We start from the raw sequence: 15,854 nt of genomic DNA, 5'->3' as shown, positions 1-15,854 counted from the left end.
GCACCAAAGTAGAAGAGGTTAGACATGTTTCTAGAGAAAAATTTTGAGAAAAAAATGGAAGAATTTAGAAAGAGAAAGAAGAGAGATGGAGAGAGAGCTAGAGAAAAGAATTCTCAAATGCAAACTTGCTCTGATACGAACTTAGAGAGAGAAAGGATTTGGTGAGAATTACGACACTCACTTAAGTCTATTATTGATTATGCTATATATAGCTATTACAAGAGGGTTCAGTTAATTACTTACAGTCTGAGTTGGCATAACAAACTCTTAACAAACTTCCTAACAAATACAAGCTTAATTTAATTATATCACTAATATCATCAAATGTGTTTGTACATCTTTACAAGAATGGAAAAGATTGTTAAAATATTGGCTAAAGAAATGCAAGTTGTATTCTTATTAGGCCACTCTTCTAATCAAGCTCACCAAGAAATCCTTATAGTTTCCAAGAGCTACATCTTCAATCTTCTGGGTTAAAGGAACTTTATATTGCTTATCAAATTCTTCTATGATTTCCTTCATATCAACATTGCTCCGTGTCATTATTACTCGAGTTAGGGCTTCTTTTGTATTCTCGCCTGCATCATCTTTGAATGCATTATTTAAGACCTAAAAGAATTGAAACAATCAATCCAATACATGATTCTACAAACAAATATAAGATCATTTCTAAGATGTTGTTTGTGATGAATTAATCTTACCTTACTGAAATATGCTTGGGGATTGCATAGGCACTGAAGTGTCTCCTTCAAACTCATTAGAGTGTCAAGATCCTAAGTAGATTAATGAAAATCATACTAAATTGGTAATTTAAGATGATAAGAAAAGTAAATCAAAGAAACCCTTCATGTGATTTTTCATTGTTTTTCCTACTTAATTCTTTCACTTTTTATAAAAAGAAAAAAGAAATAAAATATGAAAATATTAAATTGTTTTCCTTTGCTACATTTCATTTTTTTTATATTTATAATTTGGTAGGTATGTTATACTCCTTTCCCAAAGATTTAGACTTAGTAACTAGAGCTCTCTTGGTAAAAATATTGGCTCTTACTCACCATGGTTTTTAAAACAAATGACATAAATAAGAAAAGTCTACTATATAAAAAAAACACCTAAAACTTCTCTTCTAACTAATATGGAATATCATATTACAATTTCAATTTTATTATTATATATCTACTAAGGGGTTTACTTATCATTGTTATTCCTTCAAACAACTATGGTACCTTCCTTTTTTTTTCTTTATTTAAAATTTATTTTAATTACAACTGTTGTTGAATTAAAGTTTAAAGAAGAAAAATCAAGGTATATTACACATTTATTATAATATCATTCTCGTTCCTTACCTCATCTATATTTTTGCCATAAATCTCCTTATAGTACTTGACCACTGCCTTGAGATGGAGCTTGCTCCTTATTGTTAGAATCCACACTATCCCATCATCTTCAATTGGGTTCTTCTTATCAACATTCTGAACCGTAATTGCAAGTGTCGTGGCCTCTGATCTAGCAATCCCCTCATTAACCCGTAACCCTTCATATCTGTACGAACTCACAAGGGCTACTAGGAGCTATCAATGTAGGAAAAAAAATTTTCGTTATACCACAATTTACATTAATTATGGAAGTATTTAACCTTTATTAAATACCTTTAAAATCAAAGATGTCAAATAGGGCCTTAATCTATCATAAACAAGTTAGATTTGTGTTCTTTTGCCCCTGTACTAATTCAAATTGGGTCAAACATAAGATGAGGCTTGAAAGGGAAGAACTTTGGTGTTAGCTAACTATATTGTCATGCGTTTGAGGCTTAATTTTTAGGTTATCAACAAAAGAGCCATGCATATTATGGCACAATGATTGGGCCACATTGCTTGGGATAGCCCAATCTTGAAACGTATGAGCTGGCCTAGTTTGAGCACAAAGTGGGCTTTTGTCATCATATAAACATCAATCCCACAAATCATAATAAATGCTTTTAATTTTATAAAAATATTATAATATATTTTTAATCATATAAATAAAACCGTTAAGAGGACTATTTGAAAATTTTAATATTTTACAAGAAGTAATAAAACTACATGAAATGGATTCTCAAAAAGATTATAAAGTATAACAATTGTGTGATAAAATTGTTATTTTCATATAAAAACTATGCTCATGCTTTGAATATCATTCATTTGATGTGATAACCTAACTGAAGTGGCACTAACCTTGCGTTCGATGCCTTCAAGTCGAGAAGCAACATCCTCGATTGATTGGTCGAAGAGGGATTGATAAGCTTTCCTAGCTCCAAGTAGCTCTTCTGATGATCTTGTGCATGCAATCTCAATGAGCAAGCCATATGCTTGAGGACCCTTAGTAATAGCCTCATGCACCAAACGAGCATCCCTTTCCCAACGATGCATGATCCATTGCACCACAATATCCTAACCATAAAAAAATTCAAAAGAGTCATAAGATTGCAAACAATTTAACCATTCATAACTAACATATTATCACATCCTAATATATGTGCCTTGGCAAAATATAATACAATACTCTTTAGGAAAATACTAAGATACTAAATTAATGCCTCTAAAACTTCGAATTTCAGTTTCTAGAAATATACGATGAAATTTGGATCATTGAATAAAAATACAAATATAAAGAAAGAATCATGGTATAAAAACAAATTAAATTAAGGCATAAGGGAACAAAATTAAGGTATAAACAAATGAGACCAAGGTATAATGGGATAGAACCAATATACAGAGTAAGGAGACCTCGAAATGTGATACAAATGAATGAGATTGGAATATTACAAAATAATGAGACTTGAATTACATATGCGACAGCATTTATTGGTGGTGCCTTTTGAATAGGTTCCACAAAAAGTATATTTGGATATTGTACTAAAATGTGTCATCGTGTCAATTAAAAGCACTTAAAAAATAAGTCGATCTAAAAATAAGTCAATCCGATTGATCCATGAGTATAAATTGGGCATGAAACGATGATATGAAAGGGTAAGTGTTAGCAAACAATAACAAGTTTATGAAAAGAAACTTTTATTTTATTTTATTTTTCATTATTTGAAGTAATGGTACTATATATATATATATATATATATATATATTAGAATTTTCTCATATTATATATTGCAATTTTTTGAATACAGAAAAGTATTTATAGGCTATATCTAGTACCAAAATACATTAAAACTAAGTTAAAAAGAGAACATTTTTCAACCATTTTCCATGTGATATCCATAATTATGACTTTCAGCTAACATTTCTATTACAAGAAGAAGAACATGAGTACCTTAAACCGCGGAAATTCTTTCGTTAAGCATGCAATATGGTGATCATCCCACCTCTCAAAAAGACGTTCATCCTCCAAGAAGAATTTAGGAGTTCTCTTTCTAAAGGATTCCAAGTGCTCCGAATGCCACATTCCTAGGATCGATACCATCGAATCCTCATCAACTCCAAATCCTAAAAAATGCAAATTAAGGTTGCTTCAAATAGATGGACTACATATAATTCCTGGTAAGCCTATATAAAATAAAGCAAATAGAAAATAACAAAAGCCTAAAAAAGTTGAATTTCACAATTTAAGACTATTATAACATAATTTAGAGTGTGATAGGTTGTGATTTTAAGAAGTATTTTTAATATTTCTAACATTTGAAAATTTTTATCTTTCGAATATTAAAAATGTTAGAAACACTTCTTAAAATCACTATCAGATACATTCTTAAAGTTCATTTAGTTGTAATTCTAAAAAATGTTTATAACATTTCTAACGTTTGAAAATTTTTATCATTCAAGTACTAAAACAACGAAAAACATTTCTTAAAATAATTTCTAAACACATTCTTAGTGTCCAACTAAAATAAACAAAATTAAATTAAAAAAATGATAAGAAAAATATAAGGGGCAACCCTGAGAAAGCCTTGGTGAGAGCTTCAAAGTCATTTGGAGGATCCATTTTGGTTGTTTTTCTTTTCCCGAGTCACGCCATAAGATGAAAGGCTTCTCATTCATACATGAATATGAGATGATGATTTAGTAAACGATCCATCCAAGGGGATGGATGCAGTAGAATAAAATATACACAAAAAATGGAATGACTTGTTGGAAGAGGAAAGGCATCTGTCCTCAAAGGACTGCATGTCAATATCATGGAGTCCTTTCATTGATTATGAGATTCCGACTATAGTGTTTGAATTTTGCTTTTAAGACTTGATTTTCTGATCAAGACTTTGACCTAGGTTTGGGTGATTTTAGTTCATGGAATAATGATTTTGAACAATTTGAATATGTTTTGATCTAATAATAATGAATTTATAGTTGGGCTTGGGCTTGGGCTGAGCTCCTATATCTCTTGTGGGCCGGCATGGGAATTGAATACTAGTACTGGTACAGTGTTGGTCAAAGTTGCTTTAGAATTTTGTCATGAAAAGATTCATGGAAACTTAGGCACTCATCACGGTGCTTAATGTTCATGTGCCTCTTCTATGGGGGTCAAATTATGATGAATGTATTGTGTGATCAAGTCCTTATGTATATACATGATCCTACACAAAAAAAAAATGTTGATTAGCACTTAAAGTCCGTTTGATAATGATTCTATGAAACGTTTTTAATCTTTCTAACTCTTGAAATTTTTTGTCATTTAAGTATTAAAAATACTAAAAATGTTTTCTAAAATGATTCACAGACACATTCTTAGACTCCATTTGATAGTGTTTTCGAAAAACACTTTCAACCTAAAAAGTATTTTTGAAGAAAAACAAATTTTTTGATAAAATTTATGAAACATTTTTAAAAACCATTTATAGTATTAAAAAATAATTGACATTGTTTTTTTAAAGAAACGTTTGATAAATGATTATGTTAAAAAAACTTTTAGAAAAAAATAACATTTTCAGTAAAAAAAAATTTGGGTAAAAATACTATCAAATAAACTCTTGAATCCATTTGATAGTACTTTTAGGCGAAGTGTTTTTATTGAAAATGTTTTCTCTATAATATTTCTATGAAAAACTATCTTATGAGATTCTGGAAAAATGATTTTAATAATGTTTTTGACAATATGTTGCATAAGTATAAAAATATTTTAATATTAATAAATGATCAAAAAGGACATATAATTTAATTTTAAAAAGTAAATATTACAATAAATCCAAAACTTTTCATTGTAAAAGAATGTATAAACATTTATATTGTTAAAAAAACTAAAACTGATAATTTTTATAATTACAAGAAAATTTTGGAAAATATATATTTTAAAATGGATTAATAAATAAACAGCAATCATAATATAAAAATTTTTTAAGTAAAAAATGAAACAAACTATTTGATTATATATTAAATTAAAAATAATAAATTTTTATTACAAAATGATGGGTGGTGGCTACTTAAGATTCAAAAGTTTTCTTATACTGTATTTGTTTAAAATTAAAAGAGTCAAATATTAAGTCTTACCCCGTTGTATTCCTATGTGGAGTGGAGAGTTGGGTTATAAAATATGGTTAAACTTATACTTTTTATGATGTCCACATAATGTCCATTATAAGCATATGTGAGTTTCTTTCCTTTTGTGAGGTAGGAATGCCTAAAAGCATTAATTTCCAATATATATTTGCAATATAGACATTATTCACTTTATAAAACTTGCCCATCTAGAATGGAGAGTACTTTGGAGCAGAGTTCAACGATGTTGAACGAGAGTGATAAAAGCCTTCGACTACAAAGTCTCCACTCGGATGGAGAAGGAATGAGGAAGAGAAAAGTGAAAGGGAAATGGAGGGTATCAAAAAACACTCGGGGGTATTTTAGAAATATTTGTAAGATTTTAAAGTGATTTTTTAAAAAATCACTTCCTAAGTGCTTCTCTAAAAATCGCTTCAAGTATTTTTCTAAATTTTTAAAAATATTTTTTAAAAAAATATTATCAAATACCTATTTTTTTACCTTAAAAATGCTTTTAAATATTTTAGGATTAGAAACACTTTTAAGAAGCATTACCAAATGGGCTTTTAATTATTTTTTACATAAAAGTTTAAGACATATTTGGATGTATAGTATTGTTAGACACCTTAAGAGCTATGTGAAGATATAGGGTCTAATATTAAAAGCTTCAAAAAGCATCCATCCCTAAAATTCGAAACCCTTTTTATGATCCCCTCATTTTTTAAGCTCTTAAATTTATAAAAAAAAAATGGTAAAGATCCTATATCTTCATTTCTAATATTATCGGAAATGATTATTTGTTTTTTTTATTATTCTAAAATTATAATTTTTAGAAAAAAAAAATTATTAGAGTTATGAAAAGATTAAGAAAAAAGAAATGAAAGAAGAAGTGGGATGATGATCTGAATTAATTTATAAAAGAATTTCAATATTTTCACAAGTACTTTTATCTTTAAAAAACCTATAATTCTAATGGATATATAGAAAGTTTATCCTTGAAAAATCATAATTCTAATGGATATATAGAAAGTTTGGTAGATGCCAATATAATTTCTCTTTTAACACTTTGAAACAATCCAATAAATTGGTGCTAGCCTACTAAGCCTTGAGGCCCAAAAGAGAGCGGGCTTGAACAGTGAAGGGATACTGCCCAGCCCATGTAATTACATGGTCATACTATTTGGGTCAGCCTAGTCTTGAGATCTATGGGCCATCTTGGATTTGGCTCACTAAGGTATCTCTTAGGCAAGCTCAACATGCTTGATGCACTTCTCTTCTTGGAATAAGCCCAGAGTTGGGACGACCCAATCTTTGACTAAAGCCCATGTATACATTTAGGGTTACTCAGTGTACTAATGCATGTGGCAATTTTGACACAGCCTAACATGAGTGAGAAAAGACATAAATTTTAGTGGGTTCGGGTCACACATAATCGCGTTTTTGTTATAATCATATCAACTCATATAACTCATTCAATTAGTCATGTTTATGAGAAAAGACATTTATGATTTGTTTAACCCAATTTATTAATTTTAAATATTTAAAAATTCTAAAAATTTCAAATACCTTTTAATTATGAATAATATCATATAGTTAAAAAAAACTTAAAGAAATAAAGTATAATTTCATTAAAGATTAAAAATATTTTATAATTTAATAAATAAATAAAATTATAACGAGTATATAATTAAATTTTTAATTTAATTTTTATTTTATAAATGTATTATAACTTAAAATAAATAATTAAATTAATGAAAAGTTTAAAAATTAAACTTAAAAGTTAAGAACAACTAAAAAAAATATTTTAAATTAATATTCTTATAAAATTAAAATTTTAAAAAGGTTAATTAAAATACAATCATATTAATGAGTTTAATGAATTAAAATTATATTAATCAGTTTAACGGGTTATAATCATGTTAATAGCCAGGTTTCATAAGAATTAGTCTCACCCATTTACTTTGAAATTCTCCAATAACATGCAGTACAATTTGATTTGGGAAAAAAAAATCAAACATATCATTATTTTCCACGCAAAAACTATGCTCATATACTTTGAATGTCTTCTAAGTGGCACTATCTCTCTTCCATTTGATGTCTTAAATTTGGAAGTCAACATTCTCAATTGATACGTCAAAGAGAGATTGACAAGCTTTTCCAGGCTTTGTGCATGTGATCCCGATGAGCAAGTCGTATGATTGTCGACCCATGCATGGTCACAGCTTCTCAGCATGTCAAATGAGCATCCCTTTCCCAAGTATGCGTGGTCCATTACACCAAAGCATTCTAACCATGACAAAACTCAAATCTACCACAAGATCGCATTGACATCTTGTCACATCCTAATATGAATGTCATTTTTTTTAGAAGAGTTGTGCAATTCTCTCACTAAAGAAGTATAAATACTTTGAATCCCATTTTCCAAATATCATTGTCATCCATTTCTCATCAACTTCAAATCCTATAAAAGCAAATTAAAGGGGTTTCAATATCTAAAAAAATAATTAATATAGGAATTAAATTAATTATGATTGGGTCGAGAACTTTCTCTCTATTGTTGCTTATGATGAAAGCTATTAGAGAATTGCTAAATGAGGGGAACGAGGAGATCTAGGACATGCCAAAACCTAGAGGTGGGCACTTGTAGGAATCTTCCTTGCATATTGGAATGGCAATGGGGTGGGTTCGGGACGGGTCGCCCCCATCCCAATCTAGTCCCATTTATTCAAAACAATTCCCATCCCCGTCCCATTTAAAAAATTAAACGGGGCGGGGCGAGGCAGGTATGATAAATTCTCATACCCGTCCCGTCTCGCTCTATTTAATTTTTTTTAAAATTTTATTTATTTTTTTTAAATTTACTTTTAAAATTTTTAATTACATTAAAATAAATATATTTTATAAATAATTAAATTATCATATTTTTTATAACTTATTTTATTAAAAATATTTTATTATTATCTATATATTAAAATAATAAAATAAATTAATTTTAAAATTTAAAATTAATTTTATATATAATCGGGGCGGGGCGGGGCGGGGCGGGACGGGACGGGTGGGATAGGGCAATACCCGAACCCGCCCTGGGTTTAAAAAAAAATCTCATACCCGTCCCAAACCTGTTTATTAAAATTGAACCCTGTCCCGTTAGGGGCGAGGCGAGGCAAGTACCCGAAAACACCCCCACCCCCCATTGCCATCCCTACCTGCATACGTGTTGTGAGCAAAGAGGGTGTGGGGGCCATTTTGAGAGAAAATAGAGGGAAACTCTATTGAAATTTTCCTAGACATTGTTTTAACATTTAAGTTCAATTAAACTTTGGTTATTAATTTCCTTTCTTAGAGGATGTTTGGTAAATCAATATGACTTAATGATTTAATGACTTAATTTAAGTCATTAAGTAGATTAAGTATATTTGGTAAAATAACTTAATATCAAAATTTAAAGTAAAAAATGACTTTAAGTTTTAATTCAAAATAATGAATTTATTTTTAATCTCAAATATCTTTTATCACATTTATCCATATTTACTAAGAGTATATTTTACAATTATGGCTCTACATTCATAACCCATCTTTTGTAGTAAATATTTTTATAATTAATTTATATATCTACAATATTTTAAATATTAATGTTTAACAAATAAATTTATTATTTAAAATTAGTAAAAATATAAATTTTAATTAAAATTAATGAGGGTAAATATGTCAATTTAATGATTTAGAATCAATTTTAAATTAACTTTATCAAACAACCTTAATACTTAATATAAAAAATAAGTGATAAGTTTTAAATCAATAACTTATGAATAATTTAACTTAAGGTCAACTTAAGTCATTATTAAGTAATAAGTATTAAGTTTTTATCAAACACCCACTTACTAAGTTACTTAAATTAAAAGATATTGGAGTCATCATAATTTGTCTTCTTTGGTTCTTGGAATCTAGTAAGAGAATGAGAGTAAGAATGGGAGAGAATGCATTGGGTAAGAATAAGCATTGTAGAAGTTTGGTTACAATAGGAAACAAATCGAAGAGTAATGACTTGGGAAATGAAAGGGAATAAGATATAGGATTGCTAATGCACGGGAAAATGGGTAAATAGTAGGGCTATGTACAAAAAAGTGGATTCTATGCTTTTCATTTTTTTTCAATTTGTTATAACCATTTTTAAATTGGATTAGATATACTAAATGCATACCTAATTGTTAAGATTTTAGCTAGCTCAACCTCAAGTAATCATTGTAGAGAGAGGGAGAGGGTGGGTGAAGGTCACTTTTTGCAAATTTAAGCTATGTAAGGCAAGTGACAATTATATGCAAATGTATAACAAATATAATGGAAATTAATTGCATATAAAATAGAGAAAGGAAGAGAAATTGTAAACATGGGATTTAATGGTAGTTTAACACAACTTGACTTATGTCCACTCTCCTCAAGCTCCTAATTGAGTGAGAGTTCCACTAATCCAAGACTTCCAACACAAGTATTCAAGATATATAATTGGATTTTTCAACTCTAATGGGCACTACAAATTTCTTCAAGAGATGTCTCACTTTTGAATTCCTTAAGTGATATCCCATATTTGGCAAACACTAAGTGATATCTTATACTTAAATTTTTCTGTTAAGTGATTCCCCACACTTGAGATTTCTTTGCAAAGGTACAAATTGACAGGAAATATAATCTCACAAGATCCTAGTACAAATTTAAGCTAAGCTCAAATAATATGAAGAAAAACTAGGATTGAGGTGCATTAAATGGATATGCAAGTTCTGAAATAAGGTGCACTTGGATATGTAAGCTTTGAAATAAGGTGCATTAAAAAAACACTCCCCCAAGGTTTAAATATAATCAAGAAAGATTTTGAAATGTTAAACTCTTTTAAACAATGAAGAATGAAACCGTTTTATAAGAGATGAAAGCCCAAACTAGCCATAGGCACAGTTTGGGGGTTGATTGGTTGAGCATTGACTTGACTAGTTCACTATCCATTGTGCATTAATTGCATAAGCAATTGACCATTGGGGTTCAATGCTTCAACTGGGCCTTGATCAAAACTCCACTAGTCCTTGATTGGTCTCAACTTGTTGAACACATGCTACTAGAAATCAAGGGTGCACAAAATGCCCCTCGATTGATAAAGCCCAACTGGCTCAACCAATTCCCTAGACCCTTGACCTGTCGCATTGTGAAGTGCTCAAATAATCCGGTTTTGAGGTTTGAACCTCTAACAACTTGTGTAAAGCAACTTAAAACCTTTAAAGCAAGTTTATAAAGAATTTGACTTAAGGTTTTGATTAAAAACATAAAATCGTCCAAATATAAAATATTTTAAGGCAATTTAACTCTTGGATGATTGTGGGTGCATCAATAAAAATACAACGTATAATCCTAATGTATCAACAACCTTACAAAAAGATCCTAAGGAATGACTTTTCATTGATTTTCTCTTTGAGGTCTTCATTTTCTTTTTGAATTTCTTCTGACTTGTTTTATCTTTATGATTACCACTTTATAAATCTTCTTGCCTAAACACATTTAAGATAAAATATTAGTTTCAAGCTTTATTTTATTATCATCAAAATGGAGATTAACCAAATCTTGGTTTAACAATCTCCACTTTTTTTTTTTTTTATGATGACAAAATCAAGGTTGCTAAAATGCCCCTCCTCAATATATGATCCTTGATTTTTAGAAAATATTTAAGTTTAAGAACTTTAAGGAGTATATTAAAAATGTTAAAAAAATAAATATACCCAGATATAAATAACATAAAGAGCAGTTAAGAATATGACAAGATATAGACATTAAATATGATGCATGCATATTTGACCAATTATGCACATAACATCAATAATTAAGATTACAAAATACAAGATCGTCATTTTAGTACAATGACAACCTAATACTAATATTTCATTGTAATTACATCCACTCATAACTGGGGAAAAAAATCAATCATAATACCAACTCTTAAAATTAGCAACCCTTAATTTATTTATTTTTTTTAATTATTAAGAGAAGACATTTTGCTCCTATTTTTCTCTATATGCTTGTGGGTGTTTGAAGCTATCTTAGATATATTTGTGGATAGTAGAGAAGAAATTCGTTAAGCAAAATACAAGGAAAGTAAAAACAACTATTGAAATAGAAAGCTCCAAAAGTATTGTTTTTAATTAATACGATGTTAATTTTTCTTTTTTATTTTATTTTTTATTTTATGGCATAGAGTTTAGGTGTAAATAAAATATTTTGAATTAAAAAGATTGCATTTTTTACCCTATCCAATTCTTGCCATGAGATATTGGTGATATCTTTACCATGATGATCAATTATATAAGAGGGTTAATGCTTTAATATATACTATAGCACAATGAAATTGTACTTGAGAATAACCAATTTATTTAATTGTACAAATATATAGGTCCTCGGTACAAACAAATAAGAGCATGATACAAAAGCAATAGAACTTTGGTACAAAGCTAAAGGAATAATGGTTCAATTGTATTGGTCCAAATGCATAAAGAAATGGGTCCAAAATAAAAGGTAATAAGATCAAAGATACAAAGCAATGGGACCGTAGTACAGACTAATTGAACAAATGATTTATAATTCTATCCTTGAGAGTGAAATTAGGGATAATAGAAGATGAGTGACTAATTTAGGGGAGGAATGATCAATTTCTAAATTGGAATGACTAATTTCATGAAGATAATTAATAATTAAAGGAGCACAATGTGCCTCAAAAGAGGGTAAAGAGAGGAGGCAATAGAGTTTTTCATGTACCATCTCTTTCCATTGATGGTGGAGTGATTTTTCTCTCTAAATGAGTGTGTCTAATATCATTCAATAATGTAAGTGTGGTACCTCTTACATATAGTTGTTAAAAAATAATTTTTTTAAAAATTTAATGTTGTAGTATAAGCTAGATGTTGAATTTTAAAATTAAGAACAAACTAGGGACATGGTAGGACAAATAAAAAAAGAGTCTTCACACTGTGTGATTTGTTAGGGAACATGGGAAATAAAGCTGAACCTTGAAACTCAACTCACTTGCTTCACTATTAATAAAGAACTAATGGAGTTATTAATTGAAGATTCCTTAACACATGAAAGCAAGATGCTTAGCTGTTGTTGGTTCATTTTCAGGACTAAGACAAGGGTTGATTTTGGGAAACAACACATTAAAGGGGGTCTCCACGGTTCTAAAATTCTCCATTCTAAGTCAGAAAATTAAGTTTTCTTTGTTGGCTTGGAGGATAGAGCATTTTTAGATGGATAAGGTTAGCTATTAATTTGGTGTTATAATTTTATGTATTTTTACTTCAATAAAAATTGAAATTGAAGTCGATATCACAATATCCAAAGAACAATGTTGATATATATTATGAAAGTTCACACTAAACAAAGCATTTGCTTGCATAAATCAAAAAACGGTTCTTCCTAAAATCAATATAGTTGGAAAGCATGATATTATCGGCTCAAATTCTATAAACTTAAACTTTTAGAAAATATGATTGTCCAATATGATATCACAATCTCATTTGATAAGAGATCATGTGTTCAAACATTACTACAAGGACATTTATTTGACGGTACTTAAGAGGTGTTAAAGACAAAATTTACATTATAGATGTAATGTAAATTATTCTCATTCAAAGAAATTTATATTCTTAGAGGTTACCTAATTTAGGTTTTACTAAGGATTGAAATTTCGAATTTTATCGGCGATATTTCGTAGATATATCGAATATTGGACAACCCTGAAACGATTTTGAGCACCGATTATCAAACGAGAAGAATTTCGGGAAAATGTTGGAAATATTGTCGAAATATCGGTTTGGGATTGATAATCAACAATTAAATTAGCCATGGAGTGAAGCACGGAGCAACAAGGAGAAATGAAAAAAAAATCGTTGATATATTGTTAAATTTTTTAGGCCTTTTTTTTTTTTAAATTTTGAAAATTCATCCAACGGTCAGATTTGAATTTTTGATGATGCGATGGCCTAGATTTCACTCGTGTTTTTTTAAAGGCATCCAATAGTCAGATTTGTGATCCAATGGTGGAAAATCAATCTTGACTTGATCCAACGGCTACGAAATGTTTCCAAGGGTTATATGAAGATCTAATGGCCAAATTTGAACCAAAGTTTAATCCAACAGTCAAAATTAATTTATAATAGCTATTTGACCATCCAATAACTAGTTCGACTAAAAAAATCCTATAAACACTATTGCTCTAAATTTTTATTTTATTTTATTTTTTTATCTCTAGCAAAATTTTTAAATTTTGAAAATTTGGTGGTGAAGGGGATTAACTCTAAGTCAAGGCTAATTAAGGTGTATTTTACCTTTCACAAAATTTATTTTTATTATGCATAATTCAATTTTATTTTTTATGTATAGTTTAATTGATATTATCTAATTTTAAAATTTGTCATATTAACATTATATTTCATATGGAATGGAAATTGATTTGACATCTATGCATATTTAGTTTCATTTTTTTAATAATTTTAAAATTAAATTTAATTCATATGGAAATTTAATTGTAATGTTTATCTATTTCATGCATAATTCAATTTTAATTTTAATTTTTATTAGTAATGATTCTTATCAATTTCATGAATATGGAAATTTTATTTAATTTAGTTTAATTTAATTTAAATTAAATTAAATTCATATGGAAATTTAATTGTAATGTTTACCTATTTCATATATGCATAATTCAATTTTAATTTCATAAGGACATTACATATATGCATAATTCAATTTTAATTTCAATTTTTATTAGTAATAATTCTTATCAATTTCATGAATAATATTAATATTACATTTCTTAGATGTTTTATCTTTAACAATTTTAAATTTGATATTAGTTTTGTATAGGAATTTAAAATACATGTTTAGAAAATGGCTAGTAGAAGTGGAAGTGGTATCATGGGTCGAGATCCTTGTTGGAAATATTGTACACCTATGGAAGGGAACAAAAATGGAATAGTATGCAATTACTGTGGGTTGACAATAAAGAATGGTGGGATTACTTGTTTTACATTTTACTTATAGCATACAGACCCTCATTCAAATACAAAAAAAGTGTCCTAACGTGCCTCCATAAGTGAAACAAGAAATAGGACGACTTCTAAAGGAAAAAAACAAGGCAAAAGCGAAGAAAACTACAAATATAGAAGAGATCCAAGCTGAAGTGAGACACAATAGGAGGAATACATAGACATGTAATTGATAAAAATGATAAGAAGAACCTTGATGATGATGATGACGGAGATGATGATGATGTGTATATGTATCTGGTTGACATGCACCCTGATGAGCGGCATGCTTATAGAGCAACGGTTTGAGCATCAAAAGCTATTGAATGGAATCGACAACAAAAAGAACATTTTGTAAGAGGCAAAAGACAAACAAGTATAATATTAATTTGAATTATTACTATTTCTTATCAACTTTATCAATAATATTAAATTAGCATATATGTTAAATTTAACAATTATAATAGGTGAGTCTTCACATCCAACTAATCCAACAAGACATATACGAATATCACAAAGTGTTCGATATTTAGATCCATCACCGCTTAGTGCTCCCTCATTGTACAAATCTTCAGTAGCAAGACAGAAAAATGCGAAAAATCTTTTCAAATGTGGTGCCATCAAGGAAACCATGAGACGTTTGATCAGTAAGTTCTTCATATATGAGAGTGTTGTGCCTAATAAAGTAGACTCTCACCACTTCAAGAACATGATTGTTGGTGCACAACAAGCAGATAATTACTATAATTTTAAAAGTTGTATTCATTTTAACAATATCATTATTATTTATGAAGTATGATTGCCACAAATGTTCTTATATGCTTTAATTATACATGGATGGTAGTTATATGTATAGAACCGCTGTCTCCTTATGAAATCAAACACAAGTACTTGGATATAGAGTACAAAGACATGGAAGCTTATGTTAATATTCAAAAAGAAAAATGGAAGACTTATGGATGCACGATTATGTGTGATGGATGGAGACATATTCAAAAGGTAGCACAATCTTCCTCAAATATGTTGATGCATCAAATTATATAAAGGACAACAATACATATATGGTTTGTTGAAGGATGTGATCAAGGAAGTTGACAAACAAAATGTGGTACAAATAGTTATGGATAATGGGTCGGCATTGGTGTAGGTGGGGAAGCTGTTAATGAAGAAATACAATCTTAATTAGTCTTCGTGTATAGCACATTACATCGACTTGATGTTCGAAGACACAATAAAAGTCTGAGTATTGTAGATGTGATTACAAAGGCTCGAAAGATAACCAACTTCATCTATAACCATAGTTGGTTGCTTGTGCAAAAGCGCAAGGTGTATGGTGGAG

At 29.1% G+C, this 15,854-nt stretch overlaps 1 protein-coding gene across 1 annotated transcript; it reads right to left on the bottom strand.

Moving 5' to 3' along the window:
• Window positions 1–313: 313 nt before the first annotated feature.
• LOC117928403 (annexin D4-like) lies at window positions 314–3,453 on the bottom strand. Its single transcript, XM_034848291.1, has 5 exons — window positions 3,304–3,453; window positions 2,214–2,429; window positions 1,347–1,571; window positions 702–773; window positions 314–609 (listed from the first exon to the last, which is right to left on the bottom strand). Exons 1-5 carry the CDS (start codon window positions 3,451–3,453, stop codon window positions 400–402), a joined length of 873 nt encoding a protein of 290 aa, XP_034704182.1. The 3' UTR covers window positions 314–399.
• Between the last annotated feature and the right edge of the window lie 12,401 nt (window positions 3,454–15,854).

This window comes from Vitis riparia, chromosome 13 (genome assembly GCF_004353265.1).
Source record: "Vitis riparia cultivar Riparia Gloire de Montpellier isolate 1030 chromosome 13, EGFV_Vit.rip_1.0, whole genome shotgun sequence".
Lineage (NCBI taxonomy): Eukaryota > Viridiplantae > Streptophyta > Magnoliopsida > Vitales > Vitaceae > Vitis > Vitis riparia.
This window is presented reverse-complemented; position numbering and strand designations above follow the sequence as displayed.